The sequence below is a fragment of the Eumetopias jubatus genome, unplaced genomic scaffold, assembly GCF_037043125.1.
Source record: "Eumetopias jubatus isolate StellerSeaLion01/CBP00866 unplaced genomic scaffold, mEumJub1_p1.0 scaffold_16, whole genome shotgun sequence".
In the NCBI taxonomy this organism is placed as follows: Eukaryota; Metazoa; Chordata; class Mammalia; order Carnivora; family Otariidae; genus Eumetopias; species Eumetopias jubatus.
In genome coordinates, this window is record NW_028274822.1 from 67455826 (window position 1) to 67471603 (window position 15778).

A 15778-nucleotide genomic window follows, 5' to 3' on the forward strand; every position below is an offset into this window, starting at 1 on the left:
ATTTATCACCGTCCTTGTCTCCAGTTCCTGTGTAACTACCTCCATCAAAAGCAGGAGATGGGGGCATGGGGGTGGCTCAGTCGGTTATGCATCTGCCTTTGGGCTCAGGTCACGATCCCGGGGTCCTGGGATTGAGCCCTGCATTGGGTTCCCTGCTCAGCGGGAAGTCTTACTTCTCCCTCCAGCTCATGCTCACTCTATCTCAAAACAAACAAACAAACAAAAAACAACAAACAAAAAACAAAGAAAAACAAAACAGGAGATGAAATTCCATGCAGAAGATATCCTCCCTGGAGCAGAAGGGAAATAACATTCTTATGGAGAAGTTCAGACCAAGAAAATTCTGTATTAGGCCTTGTTAAAATAGTTAGGAACTCTGTATAAATAGACCTTGTTAAAACAGTTATCTTCCTTAAGCCTCCCCACGTAGTTTACTTTCCCACAATTGTTTCACTGTGCTCAAACTAATATAAAAGCATGTAGATTTTGCCATTTCTTTGGGTCTGAAGGCTTCCATGTCACATGAAACTTGTATTAAATACATTTGTATGCTTTTCTCCTGTTGACCTTATGTCATTTACTTTTCTCCTGAAAAAACTCTAAGAGGGTAGAGGTAAAATTCTGCCTCTCCTACATGGTATTAAAAAAAAAACAACAAAAAACTCCAGAAACGTGAGGGTGGGGGAATGCCGATAGAGCATTTGACTGGATCTTGGGCTCACCCATGTTGGGTGTAGAGATTACTTGAAAATAAAATCTTAAAACACACACACACACAAACCCACAGGCCCCATTTAGAACGACTTCCCAAACTGGGGGCTTAACACATATTCTAATGGCAATGTCAACCCCCCCCCCCCAGAAATGTAGCCTTAAATTGGTCAGTTAGTAATCGAGTATAATCTTTCAATCATTATCAGTGACTTGGCCACCTGGGTCCTCTCTACCCTCCAAAGGAAGATGAGGTAATCTGCATAAGACAACTTGCTTTTCCCCCTAGAAAGCGGCCTCGTCTGGAACAAGACTTTTCTTTTGCTGAGAACTTTTCTTGCCCCTACTGTCCTTGTATAAAAACCTTCCATTTTGTACAACCCCTTGGAGCACCTGTCTACTTCCTCAGATGGGATGTTGCCCATTCATGAGTTGTTGAATAAAGCCAATTAGAGCTCCAAATTTCCTTGGTGGAATTTTCTTAGGTAACGGTGGTTTGGGTTCCCTTTCGGCACTTTGCCGAACAGCTGGTCTGAGCTGCTTCCTGCCGGAGTCCAGCTCCAGCAGGGGAAGGGTCCTTGAAGGAAAGGACGGCGTTGGCGAGCGAGGAGACACGGACACAGGATCAGGTTGTAAGCATCTCCTCCTGATAGCCTCGGAGGGACTTTATTTATTCATTAGAATATCTCCTTGGTTTTGCATTCTTTCATAACATGTGATTTTGTTTTTTACATTTGATCGCAACCATTTTGGATTTAAAAACAAAGGTGCTAAACAGAGCGGGACAGTGCGGGACAAAGCGTGACCTATCTGCTATTGTGTGCTAAAGCGAAAAAGTTATATTTTTACTCTTGCTCAAAGGTTTATCTAAAGTTTATTCTTTCTCCAAAGGCAGCTTACAATGTGTGCACCCTATCTTATCAAAGTACTTAGTCCATTTCTATGTTTTCGTCCCTTGTCCTTGCTCCATAGACACCACGGAGGATTACTCCTCTTAATCTTTACCCAGAGGCTGACAGATGCCCGCACCCTTTTCCCCTTTAATCTTACACCATTTGTTCATGTCCTCATTATCGACTCCATTATAAGGAATGGGAGGAGTAGGGGTAAGGAAGTTAATCCTACTCCAGGGCTTGCCTCGAGGGGCATACCAAAGGTGGCCTCCTATTTTGTATGCAACATAGGGAGGTCCCTGTACTGTGGGAATGACATGAGATTTCCCTTTCCTAGAATCCAGATGTTTCAGAGGTGCCTGAGGAATCTCATTAATAGGAATTTTTACTGGGCCTGGATCCAACAGCTCCCTTACACATTGGAGGACATTGGGTATTTTTACTTCTTGGTCCATCGTCAGCCTTTTTGGAGTCGGTTTCATTATGATTGCTTGCATAGGCATAACTAAATTTATAAATCATTTTATCATGAAACCCCAGAAAAAAATCCCATGATTATAAAGATTGCCGCAAATAAAATGAAAGGAAGTAGCAGGAGCCAGCTGTGGAGTCTCCTGATTTTCAGGATTGCCCCCCATACTTGGACTTTGTCAAACAGCCTGAGTAGCTTGGCTCGCCCCAGCTTCCCACACAGGTGTGGGCGCGCGATCTTTTGCGTAAGTGAAAAGTTTGTTTGCCACCCGCAACGGGCACAAAGCACTGTGTCACGCGGTCAATTGCAGAAAAGCTGTATCGCAAAGCGGCCTAGCAAGGAGACAGGAGGCTGGCTCAAAAAATCTGTTTCCCTCACCTGACCTTAGAACGTGATTTTAAAGGTTGGGATCACAGACATATTGATGAAAAGGGCGGGGAAATTTATGACTATGCGTGAGGAAGGATGGAGCATGCGCATTGAGCAAACCTACATCTGTTCACTCCGGAGTGGAGATTTAACATTGAAATTAGGCAAAATGAGGCCCCTGATGTTAGGTTGTCACCTTTCGACAAGGGAGGGGGCTATGTACATGCTTTGAGAGCCCGTATAAACTAGATGAATGCAGGGTTTCAGGGAGGAAAAATTCATCTTCTACCCTGAAGGTCTTCCAGCTGGGGGTAAGAATTCAATTTACATGAGATAGGTTAACAGGAGAAAAAAAACCAAACAGGTTTTATTGTAAGTTCATGGAGGTCCATTAATGAAACCGAGACCCAAGGAAATGACCAAGGCAGGAAAGTTTTATACATTTTAGACAAAGAGACAATACATTTGTGAAACAGGATAAAGAAAATAGGTGTTTGGAATCTTTAACGAGTAAAGAATTCTAAGCAGAATTTAGGGTGACAGATCAGTAACAAAGTAACAAGGTTTGTCCCTATCTCTGGTGATAAAGATGTCTTTTCTTTGTAAAGGGAGGGCACCTTTCACATGGAAGATTTATTTCCCGCTTTCAGCGGAACAGAGGAGAGTCTGAGAGTCCTTCTTGCATAGATTGTCTCTTAAGTAACTTTTATTGAAAATCAATAAGACAAAATGGCACAATTTGGAGCAGCCTGCCCTTGGCCCCTACAGTACCCCTTCTGAAACTTCCCTGGGAGTTTTGCGTATTAAAAGCTGAATTGGTAGATTGTTCCCTCTTACTGAATTGGTCTCAGTTCTGACAATAGGTCCGTTTCATTAACTTCACTTCAGGAGGCGGTGAAGCAGGTCTGTGGTTGAAGTTAGGCCTATTGTTTAAACAATCAGGGCATCAAGAAGAGGCCCATCAATGGAATAAAAGAAAAATGGTGGCTAATAACTGGATCAAATCATAATCCAGTTTGTGAGTTTTTAGGCCGGACACTCAAGATTTCCAGATGTCTGGCTCGAAGCATTTTCAGAGTGAGAGCAGGTCGCGACGATCTGACGGAGACTTTCCCGGTTTGTATGTGGAGTGTCTCTGTTGATCTTCTAAGAGCTCACAAAGCAATAGGCATGAGGACTGTCTATGCATGAGCCGTTGTGGTGATTTCCCTGAAGTTTACATCAGGTTGGTCATCTTTAGTTTGCAGGGCTTCTGGAAAAAGGGCAGTTTCACTTCTTAAATCAATCCAACTCAGAAGGTGGAAGAAAAACTTAAAAAATGTTAGTTTGGAGACTAACATTTGTGTAGCGTCTTTGGAGGAAACCAGGATCTAACTCAGTATATAATGAGCGGTATCAGAATTTAATATTTACATAGGTGTTTTACTGAAACAGATTTTCTCTCTATCACCCTCCTTTTTGCCAAAGATAAGACTAATTTGCTTGCAAGATAAGTCTAGTTTAAAAAGACCAATAACTTGGCTTGATTATTGACATAAATGCAGCAAGAATAGTAGTTGACCATATAGGATCTTTTAAATCTGCTTTACTGGAATTTTTCATAAGGAATCTCTAGATTGAACTTTTAATAGCCTCTCAAGGCCAGGAGCCAAGCCAAATACTTGCCATCATACTTCGCCTGCAGTACCTATAGATTTGGGTTAATTCCTCTCTTCTCGAGGTCCCCAACATATTCTGAGGTTCCTGCACCTGCCGGGAAGTGACCTTCTTTACTCCCTGGTGAGGCTGCTGGGAACTCTCTAAGAAGGTACCAGGCTGGTATTTCCAAGGGGCTTTATTGGCTCCGTAAAGTCAACCTTAGTTCCCTAAAGCTGTCTGGTCATATCTGAGACTATGCGTGTCTCTCTCAAACATGACATTCCAGCAAAGCCTTGGTAAAAAAAAACCCAGTGTTTCTTTCCAATGATGTCTTGTTATAAAGAAAACACATTCTTACTGCACTTATGCAAATAACTATAATTGCCATAAAAGAAAGAATACTCACTGAGAATTTCTGAGTTCTGGAGGGTTTCAGGTAGGGAGAAAAAGATAAATGTTTATATTTGTTTACAAAGGAATATTTTATCAAATTGCTGTAAGCCACAGCTTAAGAGAAAAAAGTTTTAAGTCAGGAAAAACAAAACTTAAAAAAAAAATCAGCAATGTTTTCAACAAAAATGTGATAAAATTGTAATTATCTTCCTCAGTTTATTCAGTCTTATATTAGTAATTCTTCTGCTTGAATCCAGTTTTCTGACTAGTCCCGAAAATTCTTCAGTTTAATGATCTTAAGGTTATAAGAAACCTGTACTCAGAGTTCTTCCCATGAGTCTCAACGGAAGCACATTTGCAGAAAGCTTTTAAAAAAGCATCGGAGTAAAACTATAATTGTCTGTAAATGATAAGACTTAATGGCCATGGTCAAAGATCTGATTAGAGTCCATTACAATGCAATTGATAAGAAAATCTGCTTATTTCTGTGACATACAACAGTTCAAGATAATAACATGTTAGGACATAACAGATCCCCAGGAGGGTTTTTTTTTTTTTAATATTTTATTTATTTATTTGACAGAGAGAGACACACAGCGAAGAGAGGGAACACAAGCAGGGGGAGTGGGAGAGGGAGAAGCAGGCTTCTCGTGAAGCAGGGAGCCCGATGTGGGGCTCGATCCCAGGACCCTGAGATCATGCCCTGAGCCGAAGGCAGGCGCCCAACGACTGAGCCACCCAGGCGCCCCTCCCCAGGAGTTTTATAAATTTTTAGAACACTTCTTTTAATAACATATCTATGCAACCATAATCTAAGAAGGTTTAGTTTCACTTATTTGACAATACTTCCCATGGAACTTAACAAGTAAGCCAAATTAGTTTCATTTTTACAAAATTCTTTTTTTTTTGTAAAGATTTTATTTTTAAGTAATCTCTACACGCAATGTGGGACTCGAATTTACAACTCCTAGATAAAGAGTTGCAGGCTCTACCGACTGAGCCAGGTAGGCGCCCCTTCACAAAATTCTTGAAATGTTCCCAGGGCCTTCTGGAACATTTCATTTAGACTGTGGTCAAAAGACTTTATTTTACAGTTTGACTTTGGGAAGTATGTCAAAAAATATCAATAGGTTTGAACATTTCATTGATCAAAATCAATATATCAAAAGGTTGAAACGTCATTGGATTACAGATCATTAGGAGACAATATTTATCTATTTAACCAAAGTGATAATAAATTAGATTTCAAAGGAAATTACAGATGATACCTAGTTGTGAGCAAAACTTAAACTCTTAATATTAAGACTCAGTTTTTTTGAATAATCAAAAATCTGATAAAGAGAAAACAGAATCTTTGTTTATAAAAAGGTATTTATAAAGGTGTTTATAAAGGTAATCTTTAATGTAATCTTCAACAGAAAACTGTTTACAAAAAGCAAACCAATAATCTAATAAAACATTTCCCTTTTAACAGAAAAACCAAATTCTAATTTTGCATCAGCAATACTTTTGATATTAAAATACACTTATTTTAACCTTAGCCACTATTGACCACACATAAAATTCCCTTCCAAAGGTGTTTTTTTTTTAAGATTTTATTTTATTTTATTTTTATTTTATTTTAAAGATTTTATTCATTTGACAGAGAGAGACAGAGCGAGAGAGGGAACACAAGCAGGGGGAGTGGGAGAGGGAGAAGCAGGCTTCCCGCCGAGCAGGGAGCCAGATGCGGGGCTCGATCCTAGGACCCTGGGATCACGACCCGAGCCGAAGGCAGACGCCCAATGACTGAGCCACCCAGGTGCCCCCCTCTTTTTTTAATAAACCTTTTACAACTCTTTTTTTTTCACATTCAGATTTTGTCCTGTTTTCCCTTTTTAAAAATAATTAGCCTCACTTTAGGAAAAAAAATTTTCTCTCAACAAAAATATTTTTTCATTTCTTAGATTTTTTTTAACCAAAAACACGTATCTTACTTTCCTTGCATACAATTATTTCCCTTATTTTTCCAGTAGTTTTAATGATATTTATTAGAATTCTTTACTCATGGAAACCTTGATTTCTAGTGAAACTTAATTAGTATGCAATTGTGAACTGTTACATTAGGATTCTTTTTTTCTTAAAGATTTTATTCATTTCACAGAGAGAGACACAGTGAGAGAGGGAACACAAGCAGGGGGAGTGGGAGAGGGAGAAGCAGGCTTCCCGCTGAGCAGGGAGCCCGATGCGGGGCTCGATCCCAGGACCCTGGGACCATGACTGGAGCCGAAGGCAGACACTTAACGACTGAGCCGCCCAGGCGCCCCTACATTAGAATTCTTTAGGCTGACAAATTTATGAATACATTTCACTATTCAGAAGCATGTGTTTGTTTTTTTTTTTCATAGTATAAGCTTCTAATAAAGCACGAAATAGGTTTTGTTAACAGACCCAAATTTATCTTTAAGTTTAAAGATAAATTTGTGGAGTTAAGACAAAAGTAGATAAACCTATCTTTTAGTGCTTAATGTTCATAATTTTATCTTATTTGGAAATGATCCCAGATATTAAATGAATTTAACTTAACTCATCATTTAACTTAGTACAACTTTGAAGTTTCAAGGTTACCAAAGATTTTGGAAGCTATTTAAAAGTTTACCTATAGGGGCGCCTGGGTGGCTCAGTCAGTTAAGCGTCTGCCTTCGGCTCAGGTCCTGAGGCCAGGGTCCTGGGATCAAGCCCCACATCGGGCTCCTGGCTCAGCAGGGAGTCTGCCCCTCCACCCCGCTTGTGCTCTCTCGCTCGCTCGCTCTCTCTCTCAAATAAAATCTTAAAAAAAAAAATGTTTCCCTATAACCCCCCCTTTCTTTTTTTTTTTTAAAGATTTTATTTATTTGAGAGGGAGAGAATGAGAGATAGAGAGCACGAGAGGGAAGAGGGTCAGAGGGAGAAGCAGACTCCCTGCTGAGCAGGGAGCCCGATGCGGGACTCGATCCCGGGACTCCAGGATCATGACCTGAGCTGAAGGCAGTCGCTCAACCAACTGAGCCACCCAGGTGCCCCCGCCTTTCTTTTTAAGTAGGCCCCACACCCAACATGGTGCTTGAACTCACAACTCTGAGATCAAGAGTTGCATATTCTACTGACTGAGCCAGCCAGGCGCCCCGCCCCTCTTTACATCTATTTAATTTACTTGTTCTTAACTTTTATGCTTAAATTACCCATAAAAACTTCAAGAGACATCAGACAAAGTCAGTCATACTTTCAAACTACTACTATTATTACTTTTGAAGATTTTACTTCTTTAAGTAATCTCCACACCCAATGTGGGTCTTGAATTCACAACCCTGAGATCAAGAGTTGCAAGCTGCACTGACTAAGCCAGTCAGGCACCCTCAAACTATTATGATTATTTCAATTTGTAACAGAGATCACATCAACTTATTTGACTTTAAGTAAATCCAGGCAGAATAAAAGTTTCAGTTTTAATGTTGATAACATTAAGCCGTTTCCTTTTAAATTAAACCAACAACCTTAAATTAGCTTTAGTACCAAATATTTTCCCAGATCACCTGAATCTGAAAAATATTTGGGTTAGTCTCTCACTTTCTGAGAATTTTAGAATGCCCAATCCTTACACAAGCATTTGCCTTCAAACCAAGTAAATAAAACTCTTTTACAAATTAATTTTAGCAATACCATCCAGAGGTAGAGAAAATAGATCAGATATATCTGTATATTTAGATCTAGATCTACATATCTGGGTATGACTCTCTCTCTCTCTCTCTCTAGAGAGAGAGTCATCTCCAGACAGATGCAAACAAAAATTGTTACCATTAGCAAATCTGTGCACCCCATGTGCAATAAACCAATGTCTGAGACACTGGTTTTGTTTTTTATTTTTTTTAATTTATTTATTTGAGAGAGAGAGAATGAGAGATAGAGAGCACGAGAGGGAAGAGGGTCAGAGGGAGAAGCAGACTCCCCGCCGAGCAGGGAGCCCGATGTGGGACTCATCCCGGGACTCCAGGATCATGACCTGAGCCGAAGACAGTCGCCCAACCAACTGAGCCACCCAGGCGTCCCTGGTTTTGTTTTTTAAAGACTTTTTTTTTTTTTTTACGAGATACAGAGAGAGAGAGAGAGAGAGAGAGAGAGAAGAGAGCGAGCGAGAGAGCGAGAGCATGAGCAGGGGGAGAAGCAGAGGGAGGGGGAGAAGCAGACTCCCCGCTGAGCGGAGAGCCGATGCGGGGCTTGATCCCAGGACCTCGGTATCATGACCTGAGCCGAAGGCAGATGCTTAACGACTGAGCCACCCAGGCACCCCTGAGATACTGGTTTTGAAGCAAAGCTTTAGTATCAGAAGAGCAGCCCAACAAGAGGGCAGGGGATCATTCCCAAAGCTGCTTTGCCCTGTTGAGCCCAGGGACAGCTTTTTACAAGAGAGGAGGATAAGGGGTTCCTTGAAACCTTGGGGAGGGGGGTCTTGAAACAATCTGGAGATGTACCTTCTTCTGGACTATGAGGTGCTATTGGGGACCTGGAACATTCAGATAAGGCAAGACAAATGTTACCATCTGGTCCCCATTAGGTTTCTACAAGCAGTGGGTAAACAGGGAGTAGGGGTAAAGAGGCAAAGTTAATGATCGATGGTGCATGAGGTTAAGAGGTGCGCAGAACATAATTAAGTAGCGCACAATACAGAACGTGGAGGTAAGTTAATCAAAATGCAACTAATACAATTATAGCTCTGCTTATGCTTTCAAAACAGGTCCAGGGACCATGGTCTGGCCTCAAAATCTTACAACTTTGGTTTTTATTAATATTCGTGAAGAGGACATTATAGGCCCAATTTCTAAATACCACCCCCCTCTCTCCTTTTCCTGATGAAAAACTTTTCCCTGCAGTTTGCATTTCAAAGAATGGCTCTTAGCTCCTAGAGAAGATGAGGGTAGAAAATTTGTATCAGAAAGGCATAGGGAATGTATCCAAGTTTTCCCCAAGGTGGATATTTGGAGCATACCTGCTGCCTGTTACCAGAATTGCTAGAGTCTGAGCACAAGAGCCCCTTAATAGCAGTTTGTATTTTAAAAAGTCCTCCCCCCATCGTTTTTTTTCCTTCAGTTTTAGATGCTGGTGTGTTGTATTTACATTTCAAAGACACGATAGGATTTATAACTTTTCGTCTTTCTTTCAGTTTAAAGTTCAATTAGCCAACATATGCTACATCCTTAATTTCAGATGTAGTGTACAATAAAGGATCTATAACTTTAAGGGACAGAGAAAGAATGCAAGGTTTTGGTTTTTTTTTTTTTCCCTTAGAGTTTCAGGGTATTTGCGATTTAACATTTACCCTTCTTTCTTCCTTAAGTACAGGACAATTCTGTTCCAATAATCCGATCTTTTGTAATATCTATAAACATTTTGAGAGGAATAGATGAGGTTTTAAGATTAGTAAAGGTAGGTGGGCTGTGACTTGTTTTTAATTCCCCCAAAGAACTGGGTTACAGCCTGAATATCAAAATATTTGGCCTGCCTTTTTAACTTTTTTTTTTTTTTAAGGTTTATTCCTTTTTTTTTTTTTTTTTGCCTTTTTAACTTTTTAAAGTAGGTTCCACAGCCAGCGCGGGACTCAAATTCACAAACCTGAGACCAAGAGTCCCATGCTCCACTGACTGAGCCAGCCAGGCGCCCCAACTTATTTTTTTTCTTAAATCAGGGAGATTTTTAACAAAAATGGAAATCAAAGGATTTCTGCCTTCCTAAAATCTATAAAGCAATTTAACAAAAGCCTTCTTTCTGAGTACACAATTTAACGTGGGCTTCTATCAGCCTCTGAATATTGACCTTTGGGAGATCATTTGTAGGAGGGCTTAGGAAAAATTCGGGTCCCGTTTCCTCTGTGAAGCAGGGGAGGCATTCTTCCAGGGGCCATGGGGTCTGCCTAATAACCGCAGTGTAATCAATCCTGGGCCAGAAAAGCTCCCTGTGGCAGCCAGTCAAGGTCTCTGTGAGTGCTGTTGTGAATAGTCATTAATTTTTAATTTATTTTTAAAATTCCTTTATTAAGTTTTTTTAGCCATTAATTAAAAAAAAAAAAATTCCCCTCTGGGGCGCCTGGCTGGTAGTGGGTGGAGAATGCAACTCTTGTCTTGGGGTTGTGAGTGTAAGCCCCACGTTGGCTGTAAAATGACTTAAAAAAAATAAAATCTTTAAAAATAAGTAAATAAAAATTCCTTTCTAAGTTTGGTAGGATCTTCTGAAAGTGGAGGAACAAGGGCTTCATCACTTAAAAGATCTGTGGCTGTTCAAGGGATAGGAATCCTTCTCAGTGTTCGCGTGTGTGTGTGTGGGGGGGGGGGCTGCTGTGTGTAGGATACATCTGTAAGGGTTATTGTACAGAAATGCCTGAAGCTGGCAGAGCCTGATTATAGCAAAGCAAGCTGTTCCATGTGTCCTAGGGGCTTCTGCTGAATTCACTTTCTGGCTGTCGGCATTTGCAAGAGTAATAGTATACTTAGAACCTAGAGATCAGGCTGGAGTGCTGTCTGCAAATCTTGTAGGGTAAGGGAAGTTGAAACAGGCAAATGGGGCTAGACTTTAAGAAGGGGAATTTTCAGTGGGTGTGGACACTGATTTGCCTTAAGTCTAATTTTTGTTCTTTTATCTTGTCAGGGGAGTCCCTAATGATGTAGAGAACAAAGGCAAAAGAAATGTGGAAAAAATTAAATTGCCCTACAACTTCCAGCCCCTTCACAAGTACTTAAGAGAGGCAGAGGGCCTTCCGCCAGGAACTCAACTGCCTCCATGTTAATACTTTGCTTAAAGCGAAAGTCAACCTTAGCTTGACATTAGCCCGACCTCCAGGGTCCTGTAAGTCTACTTTAACATATGAAAATGCCTTTGGAAACTTCCCCAAGATACATGCTAGCAACCATCCTCCAAGCATATGGCCCACTGATACACATGTGAAGGGTCTCATGACTAAGGGTTTACTAGACAGTAGTCAAAGACCTTATCTTAACAGCAGCTAGCCTCGCAAGGTCCTGGAAACCTTGCTTCCAAATTCCTTAACAGACTTACGCTCTCCCTAACCCCGTCCCAACTTGAAAGTATATAATCAGCCACCTGTCACAAGCCCGGTGCAGCTCCTTCTGCTCACGGGTCCTGACCCCATGCTTTAATAAAACCACCTTTTTTTGCACTGAAGACCTCTCAAGAATTCTTTCTTGACGGTTGGCTCTCAGACCCCGAACATCACATCACATCACATTACCCAAGGTTAGCTGTTATTCTAATTAGACAATTCAGAATTCTCTCTAAAGAATATCTAAGAATATCGATGTACTTATTTAAATACAGCCAATTGAAAGGATCTACCATCTGGCCATTGGTGGATAGGATCTTATTAATTTCAGTAGTGACTCAAACCAATAAGCTTTTTAATGGCTTAGCCAAAAACCTAAGTGGCATCTAGACAAGGCACAGATGATGCAGTCCCCACGATCCAAAAGTTTATTCCCCAAAAATAATCTAAGAAAGCAAAGACCTTAGTTACATAGGTGGTAAGGATGATGTGGTGAACACTGCGTCTCTGGTCTCCCCCAAATCTGAGATGCCTCCAGTCACAGACCTGCTAATCTGTGACACCAGGCAGGCACTAATTGGAATGGGACTTTTCCTGCACTGACCCTTGAGACCACAAATGCCCCCTACGGGCTGCGACTTCTTATGATAAACTCTCCTGAGAGGTGGCACGGCTGGGCAGAGTGTGCTTTTTGTAACTGTGTGTCGGGCAGTTTTTATACATTTTAGACAAAGAGACAATACATTCGTGAGGAATTTACAAGATAAGGAAAAAAATAGGTGCGGGGCTCGATCCCAGAACCCTGAGGGCATGACCTGAGCTGAAGGCAGTCACTTAACCACCTGAACCACCCAGGGCCCCTGGTATTCAGTACTTAGTAGGTAACACTAGTGTCTACCAAGAAATCTGTTAAGTGTCTTGTTCACCAAGAAGGTGACCCGGGGCTCCACGTGGGAAATTTCCTTTCTTTTTATTTTTTTTTCCCACGTGGGAAATTTCAGTGAAGGCTGTAGGGCTGTTAGGAGTCTCTGGGCCCCATGGATTCTGGATAGTTCTTGTGGGGGATATGGGGGGAGGGCAGGGGAGTGGGGGCATCTGGAAGGTTGGCTAGTAGTCACCTTCTCAATACTTATTCAGAGAGGGGCACTCCTTTTTCCAGTGTCCCTCTCGTTTGCAATAGGCACATTGGTGTGGTCCTACAGTGGGGTGGCCTCTGGATCTCGAATTTGAGGGCCTCGGGTATCTTACCTTGGGACGGGCACCAGGCTGGTATGGACATTGGTGAGGTTCTGACCACATCTGCCTCAGGGCATCCGCCAGCAAGGCCGCCTCCTGCCGCCTCCTGCGCTCTTCCTCCTTCCGCCGGACCTTGTCTCGGTTTCGGAAAACATCGACAGCAATCTCAACCAACTGATATGTAGGCATTTCTAAAGCCCCTCTCACTCTTTGCAATTTCTTTTGAATGTCAGGGGCAGCTTGCCTTATGAAGGTGTCATTTACCGTTTGTATATTCTCTGGAGCTTCCGGGTCTATACCAGCATACTGCCGATAAGCCTTAAACATTCTTTCCAAGTAGTCAAAGGGGTCCTCGTCAGGCTTCTGTCTAACCTGCAGAATTTTATTTAAGCTTCTTTGTTTTGGGACTCCATTCTTCAGCCCTTTAAGGATGCAGCTCCGGTAATGCTCAAGTTTGTCTCTATCCCCCACATCATTAGGGCTCCATCTAGGGTCGGTTGTGGGTATGGCCAAGTATCCGAAAGCTCTCACGGGAGAAAACGGAGCTTCCTCGTGCATCTTATCAGCTTCAGCGCGAGCCTGTTCTAAGATCATACTACGTTCCTCTGATGTGAGGAAGAAATTTAGGAGGGTCTGAATATCTGCCCAAGTTGGGTCGTAGGTAGCAAAAATCAAGGCAAAAAAATTCTCCATTTTGATAGGGTCATCTAGGTAAGGAGGCATGTTGGTTTTCCAATTCAACAGGTCGGAGGTGGAAAACAGGGGACGCACAAAGATGAAACCGTGTGGCTGCCCGTTCCCGTAAACTCTGATCAGCGGCTGACCCAAGGGGAATCTCCCTGCCTGAATTTGGGTGGCCCCCTGGTCCAACGGGGTAACCTGGCCGGTATGAGAGGGAGAGACCACCAGCGGTCCTGCGGCATCCGGAGGGGAAGGGGATGGAGTTGGGGCCCGAGATGCCGAATGCCTTGGGACAATGGCCCGGGGCCCTCCAAGCGGAGGTGACGGAGTGGCAGTATTTAACGGAATGGGTAATGAATCATCTGTCCTAGCATGAGAATCAGGTGAAATTACATTCTTCTGGGGACTCTGCTTTTGCGCCCAAATCACTGATTTTCTCTGAATTTCCTTATTCTGGTATAATAACATAAAAGATCGTACATATTGGATCTCCCACCATTTTTCTTCCCTTTTGCAAAATAAATCCAATTGCAAGATAGTATCATAATTTAACGAACCATTCTCAGGCCATCGTTCTCCCGAATCCAGGGAATATTGTGGCCAGGCAGTATTACAGAAAAATATCATCTTTTTCTTCGTCATAAACTCATTGGTGAGCACTGACCAGTTCCGAAGGATGCAGCCCAAGGGGGTATACTTTGGGACTGAATTTTTATTTCCCATTTTGTCTTCGTATTTGCAATACTAATTCTCAGCAGGTCACACAGAGCCACTCTCACACAGACAAGTTTTCCAAGAAATCCAAATAGCCAAGAGAACCTCTGTGAGCATAACTCCTGTTTTCCTTTCTACCAAAGGGAAAATTCCCTACCCAAGGCCTCTCGGCTGAGGTCGAACACAAAGAAAATTATCAGCAGTCAGTCATCTGTACCGAGATTACTCACCCAAGGGATGTCTTCCGAACCCCAAAAAAGTTTCTCTGCCCCAAAGTAAAACTAGAAAGCACCGAAGGTTGATTCTGCCATGCGGAGAGAGTTCGGAACCCAGTCCCCCACACGGGGCAAACCAGCCACCGGCAAAAGTACCCAGTTGGATTTAGAGTCCTCTTGCAGTCGCCATACTTGTTACCGAGCTGAAAAGTTTATTTGCTCGCGTGCCACGGAAAAGCCAAACACCATAGCACCAGGCGCTTGCAGAGAAGAAGGTTTGTTGCAAAGCGGCCAAGCAAGGAGACAGGAAGTCGGTGCAAAAACCGCTCTCCCCACCTAACTTAAGAACAGTTTCTATAATCACAGGGGTTGGCACTACATATTGATGAAAAGGGAGGGGAAATTTGTGACTATTCATGAGGAAGGATGGAGCACGGAGCATGCGCACTGAGCAAACGTAGAGGCCACATACCTCTCACGTTCACTTTGGGTGGAGCCTTGACGTTAAAATGAGGCCAAATGATAAATGAATAAAATCTTAAAAAATAAATAAATAAAATGAGGCCAAATGAGGCCCCTGACGATGGGTCGTCACCTATAGGACAAGGAGAGGGCTGTGCATATCTTCCAAGAGCCAGTGTTAACTGAATGGGGTCTTAGATTGGATGAGGACGGCAGGGCCTTGCTTGTTCATAGGCTGAGCCTTATCTGAAAAGAAACATGGGCTGACCAGAGAGAAGCAGGTCTCTGAAAAACAAACTGAAGTTTTCTGCTAGTCTCAGGGAAGCCTGGCTGGCTCAGTTGGTACAGCAGATGACCCTTGATCTTGGGCTTGTGAGTTCCAGCCCCACGTTGGATGTGGAGGTTACTAAAAATCAAATAAAACCGAAATTTGCCATTAATCTCAACCTCATAAACTCCTCAGGGGCACAGCTTCTAATCCACTAATTTTTTAATTTATTTTTAAGTAGGCTCCACACCCAGTTTGGAGCCCAACGTGGGGCTTGAACTCACAACCTTGAGATCAAGACCTGAGCTGGTATCAAGAGTCAGATGCTTAACCAACTGAGCCACCCAGGCGCCCCTTCCTATTCATATCTTTAGCCCATTTTTCTACGGAGTTGCACTTTTTTTCTTGTCGACTGTATAACCTAACGGAAGGAGAGTTCATCTGCCTCATGTGAACCAAAGCCAACAAGTGCCCCACTGAGTGTTTGCAAGAAAGAAATCAAAAAGCTATTTATTGGATTATTGCCAACCAGGAGAACGGGGAGCTAATGCTCTAAAGACCCAACTCCCTGAGGGCTTACAAGTAGGGTGTTCTCTCTTTTCTTTCCGTTTCCTTTTTTTTTTTTTTTAATTATGTGTTTTTAAGTAGGCAACATGCCCA

General features: G+C 42.3%; 1 protein-coding gene across 1 annotated transcript; it reads right to left on the reverse strand.

The window, feature by feature from the left end:
* Positions 1-1336: 1336 nt before the first annotated feature.
* Positions 1337-14750, reverse strand: LOC114202347 (uncharacterized). The gene has a single exon (XM_028095512.2). It carries the CDS (start codon positions 14180-14182, stop codon positions 12665-12667), a length of 1518 nt encoding a protein of 505 aa, XP_027951313.1. The 5' UTR covers positions 14183-14750; the 3' UTR covers positions 1337-12664.
* Positions 14751-15778: the final 1028 nt, after the last annotated feature.

Bases quoted from the DNA above. Each gene is read 5' to 3' on its own strand.
- LOC114202347 (XM_028095512.2), bottom strand. From the start codon at position 14,182: ATGGGAAATAAAAATTCAGTCCCAAAGTATACCCCCTTGGGCTGCATC.